Source organism: Alosa sapidissima, chromosome 1 (genome assembly GCF_018492685.1).
Source record: "Alosa sapidissima isolate fAloSap1 chromosome 1, fAloSap1.pri, whole genome shotgun sequence".
NCBI classification, from domain to species: domain Eukaryota; kingdom Metazoa; phylum Chordata; class Actinopteri; order Clupeiformes; family Clupeidae; genus Alosa; species Alosa sapidissima.
The window spans coordinates 47,032,502-47,057,647 of NC_055957.1; the positions used below are offsets into that span (position 1 = coordinate 47,032,502).

Sequence of the window (25,146 nt, forward strand, 5' to 3'; positions counted from 1 at the left end):
AATTGCGAGTTTGGGGAGTTATTTAGCATTTGTCAACTTTTATGAAGTTTTGCAAAGTTTTGTGGACATGTTTGGGGGAAAGAACCGGTTTACAGTGGAGGAGGCAGCTGCTTTTTTGCACAAACTACCAGATGAAGAGGAGTCTTTAAAAAAAAACAAGGAATTTCAGCCATCCCATAACAGGTTAAACTTCCATTTGTTAAAATTGTCAGGGTCCTCAGAAGATGCTCAGATGACACAGGTAAATGCTCTTTAAGAAACAAAAAAAACATATTTGTTGGTCTTGGAACATTTTACTTTCAACAAAACACCTATAGAAACATTAAGGTGGAGAGTAACTTTCTAAAAGACACATTCTATTGAATCCTTTCTGGGAATTTCGTTAATGCTTGAGCAGTTTATGTTTTTCACATCAAGTGCAAAACATGTATTGGCTGTAGTGTGATTTTACTGCTGTGATTAAAAGCTTTCTGGTAGGCCTACTCCACAGCTGAATGTAAAAGTTTAAGTATGGTACCATAAGTGTTGTGTATATCATAATTATATACACACATTCAACCTTAATACCGCATTTGGTAATGAAGACCAGACGAAGGGTTTAACATAAGCTTTCTTTTACTAACCGCAATCAGTCAACCGCAATCAATCACATCAACGTCACCAATGCGCAGCAAGAACAACAAGAACATAAACACACACAGTGCATGAAACCACATACACAACAATAAGACTGTCTGAAAATAGTTTCACACACCAAAAAGATCCACATATTCTATATTGGAAAAACGTTGCACCCCCACCCCATCCACCATGTTGGCTACAGCCCCAACACCATGCAGCAGTCATATCATGTACCAGTACATCATTTACATATAGTCATTTGGTCCAAAGTAACGTACAAGTCAGATACAGCACAAGCAAGTAGCTAATCAAGAAGAAAACAATTAATGTTTTATGCAAAAAAGGACACTAAGGCATCTGACACAGATTAAACCATGTTCTGCCCACCCCACTTCTGTTCGATTACATTTTTTGTAATCAACCCTCACATATTTTTTGCTTTTTTCCCTGCTGTCTTCCCGTTTCAATATTTTCCCGTAAATATCCCATATTTCAATATTCTCATAACATGGGCCTGCCTCCTTACTGGGGGCAGATAATGGAGAGCAGAATGTCAATTTCGTTTTGGACGATCACTTGGGCAGGATGGAGATCGTCTGCATTATAGTGACAAGCAGTCATCTGCCACACATCCAGGATGTAAACTCCCACATCACGGAATACTTCGCGGAGGATTTGATCCAGCTGCATGGCTAACCAGTCACTGCGGTTTAAATCCTGCAAAGCAGACAAATACACACACACACACAGATACACACTTTAAGATGAGTAACCCAAAACACATACACACCTGAACCAACTCCAGCCAAACCACTACAGACACTTCAATTATCAACACAATGCTGGTAAACTAAATTCCACTTTTATGTCATAAATATAGCATGCCTATGATTAATGTTTGTATGGCCACCCATTTGAACATTTCTGGCTACGCTACTGCTACCGAGAACAGAATCTCATAATCTCATGTCTTGACACTTGCAGTCAGATGGGCTAACGTAGCCTACTATTCCCTACGGGGGAGGGGTAACTTTTGATACATTTTTAAAAATAAACTGTTATCAGCCAATAGGGAAACTGCCAGAAACAACAAGCAACAACGCCTTAAGCTGGTAAGCGAGACACATCATTGAATGCACTTAATGCAGAATCACCACAGAAAGCGTTTAATGATTATTTATTTTTCTGAGCCCCCCTTCCTGACCGGGTCCAGTGCGGGTGCTCCCGTTGCAACCCCCCCTCCGAGAACCGGCCCTGATTTTAAAATAGCCTTCCAGTCGGAGCAAAAGACAATAGCCTAGGCCTTCTCTTAACTTCAATCTTTGAATTAACATAATGTAGCCTACAGCTCAATTTACATGTAGCCTAATGTAGACTGTATTTGAGCCCCATCTTAAAATAAGTTGCTATTTGTCGATCCATCACTAACAAACGTAACGTAAGCGCACTTCTGAGGTCTCTTTCAGTGATTTCGCTGACAATGACACTGCAGCCTGGCCTGCATTTATGTGCGCAGCTCGTTAGTTTTGCTCTTGTTCGCCTCTTGCTGGCAAAATAAGGCACTGCAACCTAATTTCAGTGGCTGAAGCTCTCCGGAACGTTTGTGGTTCTCATGCATTGATGGATTTGCGAGATCTCGCAAAACAAACTCAATATCTCGCAAAAGAAACTCGAGATCTCGCAAAACAAACTCAAGATCTCGCAAACCTAGTCAGTGTTTGTCCCAAGTACATACCTTTTCTCAGTTTTTTTTTTTTTTACCTTTTTTTTTTCATGATACCTCCCGGGCTCCTTAGTAAACAGACACATTTCAACATGAAAAAACAGTGAAAGAGGCTGTTCAAAAGACCCAGTTCTTAACAATAACATTGGCATACCCCATCAGTGGGGTATACTACAAAGCTTGATTAGTGGGTTAGCGAGGTATGTTGTGCTCAAAGCCAGAGTATGCTGTGACACAAAAGTGGCTCTGTTTTAGCGTCGCTGCCAACCAAACCTGGTCAGGAGCAGGGGGGTATTCCATCAACCTCGCTAAAGGCCAAACCTGGCTTATTTCGATAAGTCTCGCTAATTTTAGTGAGAATTCCGTTCCATTAATGAGGTTAACGTGAATCCCAGCTTGGTAACCATGGGAATTTATGCCACAGAACTAACCTGCTCCGTTGCAGGTTAACTTTCAAGCTAAATTAAGCTGTGTTGCAAAAAAAACAATCAGTCGGAAAACGAGTCCAAAAAGATGGTTCCGTCAACCTGTGCTCTCGTCACCTGTAGCCTAAAACTTCAAAAATAGAAGTAGGCCTATAGAAATGTTTTTTTCCGACAGTGCACAAAGCATGGATTTACACATTCACTACCTCCAAAGAATGTATGAAGATTATACGATTAAACATGTTTTAACTTCACATGCGTGTGGTTCTAGGAATCGTGCTACTCTGCGTCACTTACATTCGGTGGTGGTGTAACGTGCAGCGAGACGGTATGAAGGAATTACATTCTTGCGTGTTCGCAGGTTCGCTTCCCGTACAAAGTATTAAGGCTACATTGTTTATCACCTTGATAATGGCATTTTTAGTCAGGGCTTGAAAACGAAATTATTTTTCAAACGTTCCGTTCCGAACGGTTCAGGTAGGCCTATGTTTAACGTTTTCGTTCTTGCATGCGTTCCGCCACCAACATATCGGTCCTGAACCGGTTCGGAATGCAAAATATCGTTTGTTCTTAAAGTTTCGGCAGTGTTTGGCGGGCCTATCAAGTCTATTTTTGTGGACTTTACCTTAGAATAGACGTACTCATTATTTCCCCTTGATTTAGCCTATACCGTAGCTATGCCCAAAAATAATAAATCACAGGCGGCATCCAAAAACATTCAGATGGGCTATCCATCCCATAGCCTACAGACTTACTGTAGGCCTAACCTATGCCTATAAATAATTTCTTATCAAAAATATTTCTGGATACGTGCTTAACTCCTTACCTGGTTTTATCCATCTTCAAAGGCTTGCGCTATAATTCCAACCCTGTTTATAAACGAACCTGTCTGTTGCTGACAAGGCCTATCTCAAATTTCCCGTTTAACTCTTCTACATAGAATAGGCTATAATTGTGCAAACATTTCAAATCCCGATTTTAAAATGACAAGGCGTGGACAGGCAAAATAGGCTATTACGCAGAGGCTACAAACAATTTCCAAATCAGTTTCAGTAGCCTACGCTACGAGCTGGCCTAAGATCCTAAGTGGCAGACGGATAGGTTACATTACAACAACAAGACAAAATATACACATTTGGACCAAATGTCCATTTATTCGTTTTTTGTTTTTTTTCAAACTGCAGAAATCAAATTATTAGGCTGTTCGCCTACAATCAAACGAGTAGAACACTTAGGATATGCTTTTGTGAAATTTTAGCAAATATATAGAGAACGAAAAAAAAAACGTTATTAACCGGTTTTGTGGATTTCAGAATAACGTTTCTGTTCCGGAACAGTTGAAGACCATTTTGTTTTCGTTTCCGTTTCCGCTCCTCGTAAAATTCTGTAAAATGCCGTTCGTTTTCGGTTTTCGTTCCTTGAACCGGTTCGGAGCCCTGTTTTTAGTTATAATCTTTGATGAAAGACATATGTCTACTGCTGATAAAGGGTCATGCACATTTGGTAGGCTGTTCAGTGACAGATTTGCCAGTGGGGCTATATTATATCTGATGCAAGCCAAAGGATAATTATTCTGCAGCCTAGGCAGCTAATAATTAAAACTGCTTCATGTGTCAACGATATATTTAATATCAAATCAACTGTGTGCTACACAGATTAAATACTAGGCATAAATTAAATTGAAAGCCATTGCATTTCAGATAACTTATGGGAGACAATAGGCTATTATGTTAAAGGAACCATATGTAAGATTGTGGCCAAATCTGGTACTGCAATCACTTTCAAAATACTGAAGAGCGGTGTATCCCCTCCCCGTGATTAGTAGATAGGTGGAGGGTGGCGCATCAGGCCAAAACACAACATGACATGACAAAACACAACATCAACATCAGTTGAGGGCTGCAACTTCACTTTTTAAATGACAATATCCTGGCCGGACTACTGTTGTCAGTGATATAAGTATTTGAAATGAACATGATTTCTTAATGTCTAGTGACATATCAGGGCCATTTTATGATTAATTGAAATATTTTTCTTACATACGGTTCCTTTAATACTAATTTATTTTATGACCACCTAAACCTAGACAATAATTTGGAGTGAACTCTTTTAATATAAGAACGTAGGCTATAGATAGTTTTGAATAGCCTATATGCCAAAGTTGTATTTGAGTTTATACCATTTATTCATTCACTCGTTTTGTTCAAGCATAGACTATAGTCTATGTGTTCAAGAGTGAAGCCAACCAAACTCGCAATTGATTTCAAACCATTAGCAAATGTATGCTTTCATTATTCTCCAATTTCTGTAGGCAATCTATTTTTTTCTCTCGATGTTAAATTTGATGACTTTCCATGAAAATCCTGTAGATGGCGCTTGCCTATCGAACAGGAATCGTCTAGTATTGTCTTAATTTTACGACATATATCGTCTTTTCATCAATCTACTGTTTTGGTCTACTTTTCTACCTCGTGCACGAGCAGAGATAAAGCTGAACTAAACCAAAGATTGTTACTAAACCTCGCTTGAACAAACGAGGCCAAGATGCCGCTAACTTGAGTTAATGGAACGGCTTCAGCCCCAAGTGAAAGTCTACGCTAGTTCAAGCCAGGCTATTTCTGTTAAGCGCCGCCTTTGCGTGCGAGGTTGATGGAATACCCCCCTGGTTATGTGCTAAGTATAGCTCAAGTCGTGTCAAACTACCGCCTACTGACCAATCAATTATCTTGAAAAACTGATTGTCATATATCTTACAGGTGGAGCTCCGTCTCTCCAAACATTTTGGATCTCGCAGGCGCTTTAACAGTGTTGTTGGACGTGCATACAATACAACATCTGATGGCAATCAATTTATTTGATGTTATAGACTAGACCAGGGATGGGGCCCTCCTCGTCACTCAGTGTGGCCCGCGGATCAATTTGAAATGTCATTAAAAAGTCCCCCCAGGATTTTGCGAGGATTTTTTGAGATTGTTGCGACCTAAAATGCCTGAATTTTGAGCCAACTTTTCTAAAAAATTGCGATGGAAGTTGCTGTGTTTTTAGCAGTTTGTTGCGAAGAAATTGCGGGAGGTAGTGAAAATTGCAAAAATAGTTACGATTTTTTTTTTAATTGAAGGCAATTAACATTTGTAAGACCAAAATCACACTGATCATCTTGATGCTTATTAAGAAGGATAAGTAAAAGTAAATAGTAAGGATTACAGAAAATTAAAGTAGACCTACTTTATTTGTGTAAATGCTTTGCTATTTCACAAAGCAGTATAACCTTTTGTAGAACTGTTCAAAAAAAGACAGCCACCTCTAAAGGTCATATGTTTCAATACATTCATATATTTTGTAATTCATATTAAGTTCATATCTTTTTAATAATTCATATTCTGTGACCTGCATTACTAATAACTAAGTATCTAGTCATTTCATATTGTCACTGTCACTTTACGGACGTGAGAGTAGCCTAATTACATTTCTGAGTGGATTGGAGGGCTTGCATCTCTTACGATATGTGGATGCAATTCGACATGTTTTCTATTTCATTAGTTAAAATAAATGTTAAAAAATAACTTGAATGAAATCATTCTTGGATAATAGAAGACGTAAATGTCTTGCATTGTTATTGCAATAATTTCTATGATTTTGATTGCACTACACGAGCTAAAAGGACATCTCCAGAACGTTTGCCAATGGGTTGCATAGCCTACAAATGTCAGCCTAAGGCTTAAACCAAGTAGGCCTTAACTTACTTTCATAGCCAAGGTAGGTTAGCAACACCAGGTTGAGAGATGCAAATAAGCAGATCATAACGTTGGCCTTCTATTTCATCTATTCTATTCGCGATTCTAGTCATCAAAACTGAAGAATGATAACGTTATAGGGCAGTCTCAATATTCTGCAGGAGGGACTGTTGTGGCAGGTGAAATTTCACAGGGAAACTCCGATGATTGGTCAAAGTTGCAGTGTTTGGACAAAAGGATTTGCTGAATTTGCGTTAATTGTTGCAATCGCAACATCGCAAATTCCTGGAGGGACTGATTAAAATGTTTGTTTCACATGGTTTTTACCACATCTGAACCGGATCCTTATTGTAATGATACAGTCCACCGATAGGGGCGCTTCCTATATAAAAAATCCAGCGGAATCAAGCTTTCTTCACTACAGCCAGCGAGGAAGAGATACAGAGAGTGGTTTATAAAGAAAACTCAGAATCATACATTTCAGACAAGGTGGGAAACAGCTGATCTTATCACAGAATTCAAAGTCAACTTATGTGTAGTAGGCTATGCTTAGAAACTAAATCAGCCGTGAAAGATTTCAACTTAAGTCACCACTACAACACCATGCACGAAGATAACTAAAAATAGGCAACATTGGAGCTGCTAGAGCTACTGTCGTAGCCGACCTCAAAGTAAAGCAGGGTTCCCACGGGTCATGGAATTTCAGGAATATCATCAGCATTTTAATGAAGTCTATTCCAGACATGGAACGTCAGGGAATTATATATTTAAGGGGCAAAGTCATGGAATATCAGGGAATTTTGTTGTAGGAGTTTAACATTGGCTTGCCAAAATACAATAATACAATTATATTTACACGCAACATTGGTGTTTATTAAGTTATTAGCTTTTTCTGTTACTACTTGCTTGAGTGGTTGTAGTTAGCCCTGTTTTTTCAATGCCCATTTTTTAATTTCCTGATTGGTCATGGAAATTCAGGATTTTTGTCAGGGAAAAGTCATGGAATTTTACATTTGACTTGGGAACCCTGGTAAAGTTACACTAACAACAGAGCCTTTTTACAAGTCACAATTACCCATTACAGTGGAAAAAAGGTTTATTGTGAATGTGTAATATTTTTTGTTTATTTCAAGTTAATTGGTGAATAGAAGCAATATTAAAAGTGCATTTGAGTATAGAAAATATTAAATTAATGCATGTTGGTTTAATAAACTGTACAGACATACTGTATATATATTTAATACTCCTGATTCCTGATATCTCAGTGGTGGACGTGTTGTGCGCGGTCACTGACCCTCTGACAGCGACAAGAACATTTTGTGGCCCTCTCCATCATCAAAGTTGCCCATCCCTGTGCTAGACACTAAAAATGACCGCAGTCAAGATTACGCTATCGCTCATAAATGCGGAAGTAATCGTTTTTTTAATATACCGTAAAACTCCAAATAATAACCTGGGCTTTTATTTTCCCAAATCGCCAAACTGCCCCGGGTAGTATTAGAGACAGGCGTCTATATGAGACAGGCCTTTAATTCCCTTTACACAAAACTTTCCCTCTGCAAAGATGGAAAATATTATCAAATTAATTATTTCAAACACACTGAATGTCTACCCATATGACTAGCTGGCTATCCGATGACAATTACGGATCATCATTCATTTAGTGTTGAGATGTTGTTCATTCAGTGAGATAAGATCCAAATAGCAGGGATAGCCAGAACAGATGAAACAAGTTTTAATCAAACATAATTTACAAAGAGATCGTATCACACTGAAAGCTCATATTTTGTCACTAGAAACCTATATCTGTCCTTTGTCAAATACAGTTGCATTTTCAGCCCTGACCAAAACCGTTCAGGAATTATTTATGCAAAAAGTGGAACGTGAGTAATGTTTCATTCTCCCTCCTTTTCAGCACAAATGAAACAGCATGAGAGAGCATGAACCATATCGTTTCTCCCGTATTTTAGTTGGCAAATTTGACAACAGTCAGCTAGCCTACTTCTTTCTCTTATCGCCATGGCGGTACGCATTTAGAATAGGCTAAAGAATAACGTTTGTGAACCCTTTTGTTTTGTTGCAAGCATAAAAACAAGCTTACCATCGGCCTATCCGCAAAATTGAAACAAAAGGGATGAATCGGAATCGGAAGTCGGACATATAGGCATAGTTCATATTGAAAAAAGTTATACAATTTGGAACTCTACCTTTTCCCCGCCGCAGTCCTTTAATGCTATCTAATCATAACGTTAGCGTGCGCAGTCTGCACCATACTGGCTTAAACAGACGATCTGACATGTTTTAGAAGATTAAATACAACCCAAAACTAAAAAACAGACCAGGCCTCTATTTGAGACCAGCCTTTAACTCAAACCTGTAGCCACACCAGGCGTTTAAAAGAGACAGGCGTCTATTTGGGACTCGGCCATTATTTGAAGTTTTATGGTAGGCGGTCTTGTGTGTCTCCACATTTCATGATTGGCCAACATCATCCCAACACCTAGCCTAGAAATCTAGACGCACCCTAGCGGCAGCAAATGTAGTTTGCAGCCAGGGTAGCCTATCAACTCTCTGTTGGCTTGCGAGCTTGAAAAATGAAACTTCTATCAGGCCAATCACACCGTGTATAGAGTCGGCGACGGTGAATTTCCGCCTGAATTTCCTGCTACTTGAAAACAAAGAAGATGGATGCTGCTGCTGGAAGAACAGCGGTCTTTGACTCGCGACTCGAGTTAAGCTTTTTTTAAATTGCCAAAAGTTTGATAAACTAGCCAACTAGCTCCGCTGGTGGGAAAATGCATGGGACTCATTATAGCCGGTTGTAGCGCTATCCTAATGCGTGCAGAAAAAATTTGAAAGACAACCGTTTATCCTGCCCTCGCATTGAGCAGTGCCTATGGTAAGTTCCCAGACCCTACATCTTGATGTGGGTTTGGCTGGTCAGGCTACCCAACACAGAGAACACGCACAGATCTGAGCTGAAAGCCTACTGTAGTTTTACAAATATCACATAACTGCTATCGTGGCATCACTTAACTTATACCCTGAGTTAAGGCTTTGTGTAGCTTCGATATGTCTAGATAATAATAAATAATAACTAGATGTACCGCAGAGCGGTACAAAATATGACCGCCGCCCAGTCCGGCACATTTTTCCACAAAAATAAGTCACGCTTGTCAAACTGTGTTCATTTCCTACTTTGTTCCTGCTTAGCTTCAGTAATTCAGCAAAGTCAGGGTATCTGCTGGTCTGGCTGCTGGCTAAAAACAAAAGGTGAAAGGCATATATGATTCTAACTGTCTCACTGAATTGCATTATGCACACTCAATTCTCACTTATATCTGCTAGACAACAAGTACCAAAACATAATTAGTTCATAGATTTCACATGTAAAGTACATTTTATACAACCCTACCCCCATCTTGCCTGTTCATAATTCTGAGAAATTGTTGAATTGTGTCAGGGCTTAAATTTCACTGCGGGATTGCGGGTATTGCGCATAATTTGTTCAAGTCCCGCAACTCTAGCCATCATAATGCGAGAAATTCCCGCATACACTTTACAGCCTGTCTGATGACGTTAATATAATCATGAAGTGGCGTGAATGCGGTGCTATTGACCGGACGGATCAACTACCGAGTTGAACTGAACATCATCAGCCTCATGCAGACGCAGACACACACACACGGAGGGAGAGAGAGAGAGAGAACCACTTCGCGCTTACGCAAATAGGCTACACAACCATGGCAAACTTTTACATCTGGAAAGAGCTCCTTGGTAACTATCCTGCTAGCTCAGGTCACGTCAACACTGGATCCCAGAAAGATTGTCTTCGACTTGTTAGTTTTTTGAACATTTATTGCATCTAATGACATAGAAAACATAATGATTTGCATCCACATATCCTTATGCACAACTTGTATTCACTAGCGACTAGCCTAAATTAAAACCGTCAGGCTGAAGGGAGGCTAATTACTCTCACGTATTTTCTTAAAGTGACAGGCACTCAATTACACCTACTCATCACCAATGTGCACTCAACCACATTGACCTACACACCACATTAAAGATAAGTGTTATAGGTTAAACGTCAAGATGAAGCATTCAAATTACTAAATATGTTTAGCTACTAGTAATTACTAGTAAAATGCTATACATTAAAAAATACATTATTAACTAAATGCACTCTTTATGAATTAAAAAAAATATATGAAATAGAAACATATCACATAAGCCATCATTTTCAGTGTGTGTGTGAAGAGAGTCAAGCAGAATCTAGGATGTCCACTGTTGTGAATGATCCCACTACAGTATATATTACTGATGACGTCAGGGTGGTGGGGGCCCCAAAATCAAACACTTTTTTTTTTAAAGTATCGAAGAAGTATCGAAATCGCAATTCTTGACTTGGTATCAGAATCGACCCCCCCTCCCCCCCAAATTGTGTAAATCCCCCCTACATTAATAACCTAAGGGGGGAATCCCCCCCCATTTTGAAAAATGAATTTTAAGCCCTGTTGTGTGCATGTATGTGTTTATGTGTGTGTGTATGTGTGTGCGTGCGTGCACGTGCTTATGAGTGTGCCTGTGTGTGTGCTTGTGCATGCATGCGTACATATATCTACTGTGTGTGTATGTGTCATACGTATGATTACTGTATAAGTATAAGTATATATACTTTTTTGATCCCGTGAGGGAAATTTGGTCTCTGCATTTAACCCAATCGTGAATTAGTGAAACACAGCACACAGTGAACACACAGTGAGGTGAAGCACACACTAATCCCGGCGCAGTGAGCTGCCTGCTACAATGGCGGCGCTCGGGGAGCAGTGAAGGGGTTAGGTGCCTTGCTCAAGGGCACTTCAGCCGCGGCCCACTGGTCGGGGCTCGAACCGGCAACCCTCTGGTTACAAGTCCAGAGTGCTAACCAGTGGGCCACGGCTGCCCCACTGTGAATGTATGTGCGTGTGTGAATATCTGTTTATGCACATGTGTGCATACGGAATTGGTTAACATGACCCCTGAAGGCAAACATATGCAAAAAATTGGTCATCCAAGATATTCACAGAAAACTCTGTTGGTGTACGGTCACTAAATGTACACATAAATTTATTTATTGTATGGCCCCCCATGAACGAAAGTCCACGAAACTTGTGCACCATGTCAGCCAGAGATATTGTGATTACAACACCTAATTTTTTGCTTTTTAATTTTTAACTAGGTGGCGCTATACATGAAATAAGTGGTAATGGGATGGGTTGACATGGCCCCTTAAGATCAACATACAAAAAAAAGGTGGTCCTCCTAGGCCCTACGGTTCTCGAGATATTCACAGAAAACTGTGTCTGCTCTACCCTCCTTTCGGGGGGTCCAGTCCAGTGGGGGGGCTACAGATCAAAACGAAAAACGATGGTTCCATGCTATCCATGTGGGGCTACATGCCCACAATGTTTCGTGTACCCCGGTCTTTCAGTGTCATGGGAATCCTTGACGGAAAATTGGCCATGCGAAAAAGAAAAAGTACAAGGATGCACATACTCTCATATAAACTTAGATAAGGAGCACACATAAACAAACACACAGACACAGAAGGAAACTATTCAAACTATTCATGCAAGTCTGCATTCCAGTTAATGTGGTGAGAGGAAAGAGTTTGAAATGTTCACCTTGTACCCTGTGTTGGCTGTCTTGATGATGACCTTGGTCTGTGGTGCACGTTTCAACAGTGCCACTACTGCACGACGGATCTGGTACACCCGGTGAGCGTAGAAGGAGACTGGGAATTGGGTGAAGTGAGCCAATACATTCAAGACAATAACAGTGTGTGGCCCACCAGCCAGGTCATCAATCTGGTTACTGATGTAGTGCATTGCCGCAATCGGGCCGTCAGGGCAGCATCGGGGGGCACCATGTGAGCGGTGGTGCAGGAGGATGTTGTTCGCTACGTCCACTGCCATAAAGGGCCCCACTTGGCGATCAGAGTAGAGGTTCATACGTTTTAGAGCTGTGTGGAAACAAAAGTGTGTTGCTTAGCATGCTTTGACGTGATGGACATGGAATACTTACCCTGACGAGCCAGACCCACATTAAAATGTAGGGTCTGGGCACTCACCGTTCGCAGTGCTCAGTCCGAGGGGCGGGATAATCGGTTTTCTTTCAGATTCCCTCTGCACGCAATAGGAGTCATGCGTTTCCCACCAGCGGAGCTAGTTGGCTAGTTCAAACTTTTGCCAACTTAATAAAAGCTTAACTCGTGTCACACTGTTCGCCAACAGCAACATCCATCTTCTTTGTTTTCAAGTACTGTAGCAGGGAATTCAAGCCAAACCGTTGCAACTCTGCCATCAATCATTATGTTAAGCCCGCCTAACGACTCTATACACGATTTGATTGGCCTGATAGAAGTTTCATTTTTCGAGCTCACAAGCCAACGGAGAGTTGCTAGACTAGCCCTGGAAGCAAATGTGATTTGCTGCCTCTAGGATGCGTCTAGATTTCTAGGCTACAAAATACTAGCAATACGCTTGAGTTCTATGAGATGAAAGAACAGTGTAATGACCATTTAGCATGATGGACAAACAACAGTGACATAAACCAACAGTGTGAGGACCATGCGTTTGTTGGACATTGATTGTGATAGCAGTGAACAAGTTGATTGAGAAAACATTTACCATGCCTTTCAAGATTTAAGCTATAAGATTTCAAGATTTTTTGTAACGTGTATGTGTGTTTGCTTATATTTGTATGTGTGAATACTATATTTGTATGGTGTAGCCTATGTGTGTAAGCCTTTTCACACATGACCGGAATGGAGTGGAGTTTTCATAAAATACAAGTTTGCTTGGGTGGAATATCTTCTCACTTACAGTAACAGTAAATACAATGGGTGGTTTACAGGAAAAGTTTGGTCTAAGAACAACTTAGGGTCTATTTTTAGATGATAACAACTGTAAACTGTCGTTGGGGATGTTAATTACGTTAATCGGACTATGTAAGTGTACAGCAAGGGTATAAAAAAGGACTGTTTTGCAGTCAGTGCATTTATTATTCTGGTCACCACCATATTGTGAGAAAAGAGTCCTTACAAGTTGATTAACTTGAGTCTCCTCCTTTTGCGTCCATTGACGGTAGCTTGTGCTGCATTCAATAATCAACTTGTAAGGACTTCTATAGCAAGAGCCTTACAAAATTAAAAATACTTCAGTTTGTCTGCAGGGACCCTCTCCATAGTATCACAGAAGTGTAATGACATTTTGAGCCTTGTCTATGACGATTTCCTTTGATGTAGCAAATATACCACCAAGGCTATTATATTGCTATATGGGTAGTTTCACAATCAGGGTATGGGCTTTGTTTCATGAGGCCTTTAAATTAAAGGTTGTATCAGTGATAGTGGGGATACGTCACTTCTGTTGATGTTCAAACAAAACACAGAGCTAGTTCGCTACTCCCTCCCCCTCCCTCCTGTGCAATTAAAACTCTCCTAAATGCGCATCGTCGGTTATTGGTTGAAACACTTTATTTTGTAAACCCTTGTTGGTAGCAATTGTTTTGTGTACATATCTCGGAGCCTAGGGTGCCTACAGAGACACGTTTTTTTGACGGCCTGCTTATGGGGCAGACAGCTAGGGGATCGTTAGGAAAGATTCAATGAATGTGATCTTTTATGTTTGGGCCTTTTTTGGGTCTGAAATCGCTGATATAACCTTTGAACCTGCTTAAAAGAGCATCATTTTTTTGTTATTGTTGTTTTATTTAATGTACAGTAATTAAAGGATAAAATAAATGTTTCATGGCAAGTTGGCAACTAGTCACTGACAATTCTTGGATTTTTTCAATATTTTCAATATGTCCAATATTTTCATACCATATTTATGGAAAAAGTGTCTTTTTATAGCATATTTATGGAAAAAGTGTACAAAAAACGGTTAACTTTAGTGGTTACGTTTCACAAATATATCAGTTATTACAATGTTCAAATTATATGTGCATTAACATACATTAACACTTTGAATGCCTCACTGTTTTCAGAAGCTTTTGCCCAGAGGGGCAGCAATCTAGATGATTGTTGACAATTTTTGTAGAGCCACAGCGTATTCCATTTTATAGCTATGGACACATAGTATGGCTCGTTTGAAAGGTGAGACTTTAAGCTCTCAGTGGGTACAAATCGTTTATTTCTAGATGCCTCTGTTCCTGAGAAATCCCAAGCTAAACAGTGGCTAGTTTTCATCAAAATCCCTGTTTTTTTTTCTAGAAATGGAGATATACCGTGTGTTGGCTGTAAAGTTTCCGGGAAGTGACCTAGCGAGACCTGGCGAGACTGCCACATAGTGATAAAACCCACGAAAATAAATGGCCTGGTTTTGACCTGACATGCATGCGTCACTGATTCGACCCAAAGCGGCAACCCTCAAAAGCCGAGTTATGATAAAATATCCAGATAAAATGTCCAGATTGTACGTTTTCATGAGTTTTTGATCGTCATCTATTTCAGTTCTATTCATCATAGACCCTGTTCACACCATAAGTCTTAATGCTCAATTCAGATTTTTTGCTCAGATCCAATTTTTTTGTTTAGCTGTTCACATTACCTTTTAAAATGTGGCCTACATCAAATTTTTAGTGTGAACTGTTTGTGGTTCCGAACTGACCCACATGCGCAAAAGAACAACAATGACATCATGCTACCTCCCGCCGAGTAGCCTACCGAAGGTGGCTTTCTTCTAAGCTATTTAAATAATTTTTCCAAGACGTTCGTATATTTTATTATGACCGCCGCGCAGCGAAGCGGCGTTCATATAGGTTTAGTCAGATTTTTTTTTAACTTCTTTTTCGCATGGCCAAATTTCCGCCAAGGATTCCCGGGACACTGAAAGACCGGGGTACACGAAACTTGGTGTGCATGTAGCCCCACATGGATAGCATGGAACCATCGTTTTTCGTTTTCATCTGTAGACCCCCCCGCTGGACTGGACCCCCCGAAAGGAGGGTAGAGCAGACACAGTTTTCTGTGAATATCTCGAGAACCGTAGGGTTTAGGAGGACCACCTTTTTTTTGTATGTTGATCTTAAGGGGTCATGTCAACTTATTCCATAACCACTCATTTCATGTATAGCGCCACCTAGTTATAAACGAAAAGCGAAAAAATAGGTGCTGACATGGTCAAAACTGCACGAAATTGAAAGTGTAGGATCATTATGACACCCTCCAAATGCATGCCAGTTTTCTGTGAATATCTTGAGAACCGTAGGGCCTAGGATAACCAATTTTTTGCATATGTTTGCCTCCATGTTAACCCATTCCATATGCACACATGTGGTGTGCCGGTAAGTTATGAGGGATGTCTGCCAGTACCCCAGGAAAGGATAAAACTTCAGACTGGTATTCCCCTTGGCCTTCAGTTTGCATATTTTTGCAACCTTTTTTGAGCTTTGCAGATAAGCTATGTCACCAAAAAAGAAAATATATCCCAAGCTTTTTCAGCACACAGATCATAAGTTACCAAAAAAAACAAAACTAGCAACTAGCAAGGCAGTGCTAAATATAAAAATGTGAGAATAGCCTATTAATTTGGTCGGCAAAAAGTAAAAACTAAAGTGCTAAGTAAGTAGATGTACTGCAGAGCGGTACAAAATATGACCGCCGCCCAGTCCAGCACATTTTTTCCACAAAAATAAATCACGCTGAAAGGCATATATGATTTTGTCTCACTAAATTGCATTATGCACACTCAATTCTCACTGGTACAATATCTGCTAGACAACAAGTACCAAAACATGATTAGTTCATAGATTTCACATGTAAAATTTATTTTATACAACCCCACCCCCATCTTGCCTGTTCATAATTCTGAGAAATTCTTGAATTGTGTGCATGTCTGCATGTTCAATTTTTCTGTTTATGTGTGTGTGTGTGTGCATGCATGCGTACATATGTCTACTGTGTGAGTATGTGTCATACATATGATTACTGTGAATGTATGTGTGTGCGTGTGTATCTGTTTATGCACATGTGTGCATATGGAATGGGTTAACATGACCCCTGGAGGCAAACATACGAAAAAATTGGTCATCCTAGGCCCTACGGTTCGAAACGAAAGTTCACAAAACTTGGCATGCATTCGGAGGGTGTCATAATGATCCTATACTTTCAATTTCGTGCAGTTTTGACCATGTCAGCCAGAGATATTGTGATGAAAACACCTAATTTTTTGCTTTTTAATTTTTAACTAGGTGGCGCTATACATGAAAAAAGTGGTAATGGGATGGGTTGATATGGCCCCTTAAGACCAACATACAAAAAAAGGTGGTCCTCCTAGGCCCTACGGTTCTCGAGATATTCACAGAAAACTGTCTCCGGCCACCTACAGGCCAGTTGGTGTATAGTAACATAAATTAATTTATTGTGTGGCCCCCCATGAACGGAATTCCACAAAACTTGGCGTGCATTCAGAGGGTGTCATAATGATCCTACACTTCCAATTTTGTGCAGTTTTGACTTTGTTAGGTCACAGATACCTGCGATTACAACACCTCATTTTTACTTTTTTGTGTTTAACTAGGTGGCGCTATACATGGAATGGGTTGACATGGCCCCTTGAGATCAACATACAAAAAAAAGGTGGTCCTCCTAAACCCCCACGGTTCTCGAGATATTCACAGAAAACTGTGTCTGCCCTACCCTCCTTTCGGGGGGGTCCAGTCCAGTGGGAGGGCTACAGATCAAAACGAAAAACGATGGTTCCATGCTATCCATGTGGGGTTACATGCCCACCAGGTTTCGTGTACCCCGGTCTTTCAGTGTCCCTGGAATCCTTGACGGAAATTTGGCCATGTGAAAAAAAAAAAAAAAAAAAAAATCTGACTAAACCTATATGACCGCTTCGCTGCGCGGCGGTCATAATAATGCACTGATATAGTAATGCATCAGTACAGTATGTACATTAAGGGGGATTGTGCCTGTGCCCTTGCTCCCTTCACATTCTGTGGTTGCAATATTTTAGGACATCTACAGTATTTAAACACAAATTTACCACTAATTTGATGAAACCCTATGATGCAAATGTAGGTGTAAAATAGTTCTACAGTACTTTGCTTTATCTGATCCAACACTTCACAGAAACATCATCAACACCTCCACTCTCTTGCTTTAATTCCCCTGGTTGTTCACAAATAGACTCACTTGGTTAACACCCAAGCTTAGTAGCACCAAGGGGCTGGTAGTGTCAGGTGAAGGTGATGCCCTGGGAAAATAATTCTGACATTGTGTTCACACATACAGTCCACACCTTTGATGTCTACTAACATGTCAGGAGTTCAGTGCCTGTGTGAACGCAGTTTGTGTGCTTGTTTGACTTACTAGGCACAGCCCCACAGAGGAACTCAAACCACTGTCTCAAGGTCGAGTCTCCCATTGTGTAGATTTGCTTGTCCTTCAGACACTGAGTTCTGTCATTCACATCCCCAAAATGACGGGTGGCACACACAAATGACGTCCAAATATCATTCATGTAGAATCCTGCTGGTGTTGGTGTTGGCATTCCAGGTTTACATGACTTGATCGTTCCTAAAGGTGAGACAGTATGAGGAAGAATAATGATCTGGGTCATCTGCAGGTAGTCCAGACAATGAAGTAAGTTTTTAACTAAAGTAATTTGTTAATCACCCTAGCAGACACAGATTTTTTGTATTTTACGTCATATTTTGTTGGGCAACACTGCTCTGCTGAAATTGGCCTTAATAGTTAAATAGCAGCCCAGCTGTGGCCTGCAGCCTCTCATATGAGTGCATAATGTGTGTGTTGCTTCGGGGTGGCATTGATGCAGACAGATCCAAAGAAAGAAAAAAAACATACCAATAGTTGAATTAGAGGCAATGACTCTAATTTGCCGTGAATCACCCTTCAGCCAGTGGTCTACATGTTGACTGAGGAAACAAAGCACATGGTATCTGAGAAACTTTGTAAAAATGCCAAAACAGTAGCATCTTGAGGTCACCAAGTCTAGAAAAAAGTATGGCTGTCAAATTATAAAAAAAAACTAGAATTGCGGTGCCGAGGAACTGCAAGAGTGGGTTTGATCAGGGGTATGGAACTCGGCCTTATCCAAGGATTCCAACGGTACCTCATTTATGAAAATCGGACATACGGGTCAAAAGTTACATGCACACACCTTCATATACACAGACAGCCCAGCCAATTAGACATTGCCAGAAGAACCATACTAACAAGCTGCCTACACCGGTTCGGGCCTGAATTTTTGGAGTTGGAACGGCGTCGATAGCTCAAACGCTCTAGGAGCAGTAGTTCGTACAAAAAGTGGGTGAATAGGAAGCTATAACTAGAATTGCGGTTTCGAGGAACTGCAAGAGTGGGTTTGATCAGGGGCATGGAACTCGGCCTCATCCAAGGATTCCAACGGTACCTCATTTATGAAAATCGGGCACACGGATCAAAAGTTATCTGCATTAACGCATCATCCAATAAGCTAAAACGCATAAATAACGTGGTTGCTATGCTGGTTGCTAGGGCAATCATGCTGGTTGCTATGGTGGTCGCTAGGTTGACATTACAGGGGTGGTTTCTAGGTTGTTGCTAGGGTAATTAGTTAGTTGCTAGTAAGCCATCTTAAGCTGACTGCATAAAGTGATTATTTTAAGAGATACATTTTCAAACCAGAACTGTGTATAGGTCATGGTTAAAAACGTATCAGAATCTCAGAAATAATCACGTAATGCAGCCAGTTTAAGATTTTTTAAGAAGTCAAGATTTTTTAAAGGCAATCAAATTTCTGCTTGCTCTCTTCTGGCTGCGGGCAAAGGCCAGCGCCTCCTGAGAGGCCTGAAGGGTCAGTTCTGAGGTTGTTGGCTGCTGGAACCGAAAAATGGACTGCATTTTCTTAAAAGACAATGTGACTGAAGTGCAGGCAAAGTTTGCACAGAAATGTACGATTTTTCCCACCCTCATCGACCTTGTCATAAAACTTGTTTAAATGATCACACGACGCCTCCTTGCTGCTTTGTCGTCTACATCAGCCTTTCTCAAACTTCTTTGACCTGAGGCCCAGTCAAGGCATACTTTGGGGTCATAGGGCCCACCTACATGAACCCACCCCCCATCAAATTGTAATGATATCACAATTATTATTATTTTTATACTATATTGCTATACATGCACTTCAAAACAGTCAATGTTTAAAGTGCTAAGATTGTTCACAAAAGTTTGTGAAAGCATGCACATCAAGAGTACTGCTTTACTAATGTAAAATATAATTAGGCCTACAATAGTTTAATTGTTTTTGCATTGCTCATGCAAGTATCATACACTGATAGAGTATATGCTATTTAATTACATTTCATTTGAATGCCTGAATGTAAGAATTCAGGAAACACAATACCAGCTTTTAACATTTCTGTTGTTTACTAGTTTATGTAAATCACATAACACATGAACTGTTTACATACTACCGATAGCCCATTACTGTACAATAATACTGTGCCCATTCATTAACATATATTAAACATCAGGCGTCTTGTTTACACATTTAAACCATATTTGCACTTCGACTCCAAATTGTAGTAACTACATCTACGAAGTCTAGATATATAGTCTAGAAGATAACCAGGTAGTCTTTTCAAAGATTACGTCGATTTTATGAGAACGCCAGCCCTCAGAAAAGCAGTAACTATTCATTCATTCACTTTTTTCTAGCTTGCAAAATCGCGGTTGTTCTGTTTACAAATTAAAACCATATTTACACTTCGAATTTCGCCTCCAAAGTGTAGTAACTACATCTACTAAGTCTAAGGAAGGTAACCATGTAGTCTGTTCAAAGATAAGATACATTTTGACAGAACTACAGACCTCGTGAAAGTAGTACCTAAAATGACTCCATTCACTTGGTGTGTTTACACATTAAAACCATACTAACAAGTTACATTTCGACTCCACATCGTTGTAACACCATACCAAGGATCTTAAGAAGTGAGTCAATTTGGCTGATTACGTTTTTAACGCATTTCCACGCATTTTTAACGCTTTTCAGCTCAAAAAAAGCAGTGGCTATTGCTAACGCATTCATTTTCAAGGCTTAGCATGTTAGATAACATTAATAGGTTTGTATATGTGCTAACGCTTACTTGAACGTTCCCTATTGTGGCTTGTGGGGTAGAATCTAACTTGTTGACACGTTTAACATTACTGTTGTTTACTACTTTATGTAAATCACATGACTATAATAAACTGTAACTTACTGAGAGCTACTGTAAGGTAATTCTGATTCAGACTACCAAGTAAGTAACATCCAAACAGTGTGATGAATGGCCATCACGTAAAGCATACGACAACAGCAAATAGCTAACGTTTACGTGGCTTACTTATCGTTGACGTTGACCCGACACGTTCATAAGTTAGACCATAGACTGATAAGGACGTCCATCAAACTAAAAGGGTTCGTTCTTTGATGTCTTCAAATTCGTTCGAATTCCGTGTAGTTCTTAATGCTTCGGTTTACATGTAGATGCCCTCATTATGCTACGGTGTAAGTGTGTTGCTATTTGGAGCCTTGGTAGCGATTCATTTTTACTCTACGTTCAGTTCAAGCATCGTTGTTTGGTGGGTCAGGTGACAAGCCGTCGAATCACAGCACAGCACCCAGAATGCATTGCAACACACCGTCATGAAGGGACTCATCGTTAGGTCGGCTTTAAATAGCATACAGAACGTTTAGTAATCTAACGATGTCCGTAAGCTCCACAGATCGTGGCAAGACAATTGAATCGATTGTGGACTTCTTGCCGGGCAATGATAAGTAACTTAAAGGTGCGATTTGTAGGATTGTTACCAAACGTTCTGTAGGCCAAAATCAAAACACTGGTGAACGTTCTCAAGAATACCAGACGCGAGCCTCTTCTGGGTTGCCAGATGTAATGAAGACTTAAGTGCGCCACATACTCGACGCACCCGGCCAGTAGCGCGACAATGTGATGTCACAGAAGTGCCGTAACCATTTATACTCACACGTCGTGGGCGCGACACTAGTTGCAATATTCTCCTGAACAGAGGTGTCGCTGTTGTGAAAAGATTAACGCTAACTATGTTACACAGCAGAAGAAGCTGCATTAAGAAACAGCATAGACAGTAAAAGAAATGGACCAACAGACTCCGTCGTTTTCGATGGGAGGGCACAAATAGAACGATTTTTCAGTTGGTCCCCCCAGTACTGCGCAGACTCACACTTAACTTCGAGACGTTAGCCATCGAACTGAATCTTGTAACTCATATGATAGATACACAGAAATTCTTCTCACACTTCCTTCGCCTTCAAAGTCATCAAAGTTAAACATTTATTTATGTATTATTATTAATATCATTCTCACCAAGTCGTGTTAATGTTGAAGCTACCATACATGATCATCTTCAAAAACAGTCATGCTAAAACAAAACAAAAAAGTTATAGCCTTGAAGCTAATCTTCTTTCCACTTTTCCGACCTACGGTCAATCCATCGAAAACCTCTGAAATGATTAGTGCCGTTTCTTAAAAAAAAAATTAGGTTTACTTTTTTTATTATTATTAGGTTGCCTCTGTGTAATGCTTTACCTTAACATACGGTCGTGTATACTAGGTTTTGCTTATGAGTTACCGTTATAGACAGTAAGGTGGACTGAGCTTCTTATCCAAACAATACGGTTATCTCCCTACGGCGCGAAAGAGAGATTACGTCAATGCTAGCTTCCCTCCAACCGAACAAGCTAACCATTCTTCTTACGGGTAACCAACGTTACGGACGAGGTAATGGAGTCTGTTTTGCCTTTGTAGTGTTTATGTAGATTACACAGAAGCTACAATATCGGCACAGGATATATGTTATATGAAGTTATGGTATTTCAAAAAAATCCTAGAATGAATGGACTTATGAGAGTTAGCAGAGAGGTGGTCCCTCCAGCCTACGTCGATTCTTCTACTTCCGGGAATTCGCCTGCCCCCTTGAGAAACACTAGTAGCAGAGAATGTAAACGGGCTCTGCTATTAGCTAGCCTCTGTGATGGTACTTCAGACTTTGGTTGCTACTATTCACAACTACCACCATCATTATCATCTAGTTTCCAAGGTGTGCACACAGGTAGATAGATAGATAGATAGATAGATAATTTAGTCATCCCGAGGGAAATTTTAATAATTTAAACAGTTTAGTTAGCTGGCTAGCTAGCTAGCAGCTGGCTGAGTTTGTGTAATTTCCTGAAGTGGAAAGAGATTTTGTTCAGGCCTTAATAGATACTGTATCCTTTGTTTGAAAATAAATCGTTTCTATTCTTTCCTCTTAATTCCATGTGTTGCAACTCTCGCTGGTAACTTTATTAACTTATCCAGCAAACTATTACAAATTCACGACTGTAACAAAACACTGCAACTCTCGCTTGCCCTCGAACTAGTCCATCTTCCTGTTTCCGCTTTGTCGCGCTCGTCTGAAAAAAAATGAGTGGTGCGCTACCTCGCGCTACCTGGCTAAAATCCTGGCGCGCCAGCAAGATCTACGTCATTTTGACGTCACAGTGTCGCGCTACCGGTCAGGTGCGTCGAGTATGTAGAACGTCTTAGCTACCGTTAGTTGATCTGCAGCTGCTTTAACGTTTCTCCAACCATGACCCAGCTACACATTACGGAAACAGTGAAAACAAACCTCTCTAACCAACGTAACATATTTAGCTGAAGTTAGCGATGCAGATGAAGTTTAGCCTAGGCTACCTGTTGTGGAGAAATATGGCCAGCTCTGCGTCAGACTTGATATTCTTCGTTTGACTAGACGTCACCATCTCAGGAAGCTCCTCCGATGTCCACTTAATTTGTTTCTTGTTTTAATTTTGGAAATTTGCCTGCCTCTCATAGGCGTTCATGACTACAACTGACAGTTGGCTAATTTGGCAACCCAAATAGGAGGACGCGCTAGCCTGCTATTCTAGAATTAATCGTTCAAAACATAAACGAAAATTCCAAGAGATTCCGCCCCGTAACTCATTTTTTTTCATGGGTTTTTTCATGGGTTTTACAGGTTAGAGTAATGTTGTCAAATAAGCCATTACTTTAATTCATCGTGTTTCCTTACTCTCTGACAACATATGGTGATCATTTTTGGAATGGTTACAGTTTATTTTCCATTATTTCCTACATACTGAACCTTTAACTTGAATAGTAGTGTTGCGTGGATGTGTACAATATCTGAATGATTGTGTGTTTCTCAATGTTATAATCTATACAACTGTATATATGACTAAGTTTGAATGGAGCTAGCTGGGCATTGAACTGGGCTGAATGGACTGGGAAAAAAAAATATTTTTTAAATGACCTGAATGAACATGGATTCACTTTAAAAAATGATTTGGTGCTGGCAAGGCATTGAACTGGGCTGAATGGATTTGGAAAATATATATATATATTATTTTTTTTAATGACCTGTATGAACATAGATTGGCTTCAAAAAAAGATAGCGCTCTGCCATCTTTTTTTACATGACCTTTACAACTGGTGCTGGCAAGGCATTGAACTGGGCTTCATCCGAGGATTCCAACGGTACCTCATACCTCATTCATGAAAATCGGACATACAGGTCAAAGGTTACATGCAAACACCTTCATATACACAGACAGCCCAGCCCAGCAGACCATAGACTGTATATATAGAACTGGACAGTGTGGCTGCATTCTGCAGTGTTCTATGGAATTGAAGCCACCGAGGCGACGCCATCTTGGAAAATTTGGAGCCAATTTGAAGTGCGGCTGCGCAGCAAAAGTTGAAGCATGCGCAGTGAAGAGGAGTCGCAGTCAGGCACGCCCACTCAGTTGCCACTCAGCGAGTTAAACACGCCCCTTGTCAAGTGAAACCCGCCCCCTTCTCCTTTCCACAACGCAGGTCGACACGGCGCCGAAGGCTAGCTGGCTGGATGAATTTTGCGGCTGTGAGTTAGCTAAACAGTACGAACAACAATCGGTTTGTTCTTGTATGGTAAGTGTTCCGTATCAACTGAAAAGTTTTTTTTTGTCTATTGGTGTTCTTAAACACGTCTAAGAGAGCTTATTATGTTGATTACAGACTGTGACAATTTAGTATGGTGAATACTAATGAGCTAACAACAGAAATACGGACAGCGAATTACATGCTAACGTTAGCAGCTACATTAACGTTACCGTTAAGTTAGTCGTTGAAGTGAAGATTAGCACAGCTCCCGTAAGAGTCGATGCATGATATACTTTTATTAGTTGTTGCCATTTTCAAATATCTCAATGTACGCCATCTCAACATGGAGTAACCATTGACTGTACATGGGGATTTAAAACACTAGACAGTCAGTACAGTATATGTGATAAAGCAACGGTATGATGTGATAAAGCAACGCAAGTTAACGTTAACGTAATGTGAAGCATGGACCTCATCAACCGGTCATGTTAATGTAACTACTAGCCAGTTTGCCAGCGTTGCATTTTTTCTAACGTTAGAGAGAGCTACTTCTGTGATGGTAGGTCGGTAGCATAGACTATAAAAAATAGATCGGTATGTCAGTAGTTGTAGACCGCATAAGTGAATGATCGATAAATGAAATGCCTGCATTAAACACTACGCCACCAGTCACTTCCCAGGGATATCGGTG

The 25,146-nt window shown here is 40.3% G+C and overlaps 1 protein-coding gene and 2 long non-coding RNA genes across 6 annotated transcripts in view; 2 read left to right on the forward strand and 1 right to left on the reverse strand.

Annotated features, from left to right (window-relative positions):
* Positions 1–592: 592 nt before the first annotated feature.
* Positions 593–25,146, reverse strand: part of LOC121707761 (NXPE family member 3-like) — a 70,402-nt gene continuing 45,848 nt past the window's right edge. For 3 of the 4 annotated variants that reach the window (XM_042090564.1, XM_042090574.1, XM_042090583.1), the window contains 4 exons: positions 18,361–18,431; positions 17,866–18,072; positions 12,170–12,507; positions 594–1,338 (listed from right to left, as the gene is read on the reverse strand). In XM_042090564.1, coding sequence (XP_041946498.1) covers positions 1,144–1,338; positions 12,170–12,507; positions 17,866–18,072; positions 18,361–18,431 — 811 coding nt within the window. In that variant the 3' untranslated portion in view covers positions 594–1,143. Of the gene's footprint in view, positions 1,339–12,169; positions 12,508–17,865; positions 18,073–18,360; positions 18,432–25,146 lie in introns of all 4 variants that reach the window. The other variant, XM_042090555.1, reaches the window with a different exon arrangement.
* LOC121708530 lies at positions 821–24,618 on the forward strand. Its single transcript, XR_006031690.1, has 3 exons — positions 821–890; positions 23,554–23,564; positions 24,606–24,618. It is a non-coding gene; the product is annotated as an uncharacterized LOC121708530 (long non-coding RNA).
* On the forward strand, positions 10,448–11,182 carry LOC121708579. The gene is made up of 3 exons (XR_006031706.1): positions 10,448–10,534; positions 10,764–10,766; positions 11,173–11,182. It is a non-coding gene; the product is annotated as an uncharacterized LOC121708579 (long non-coding RNA).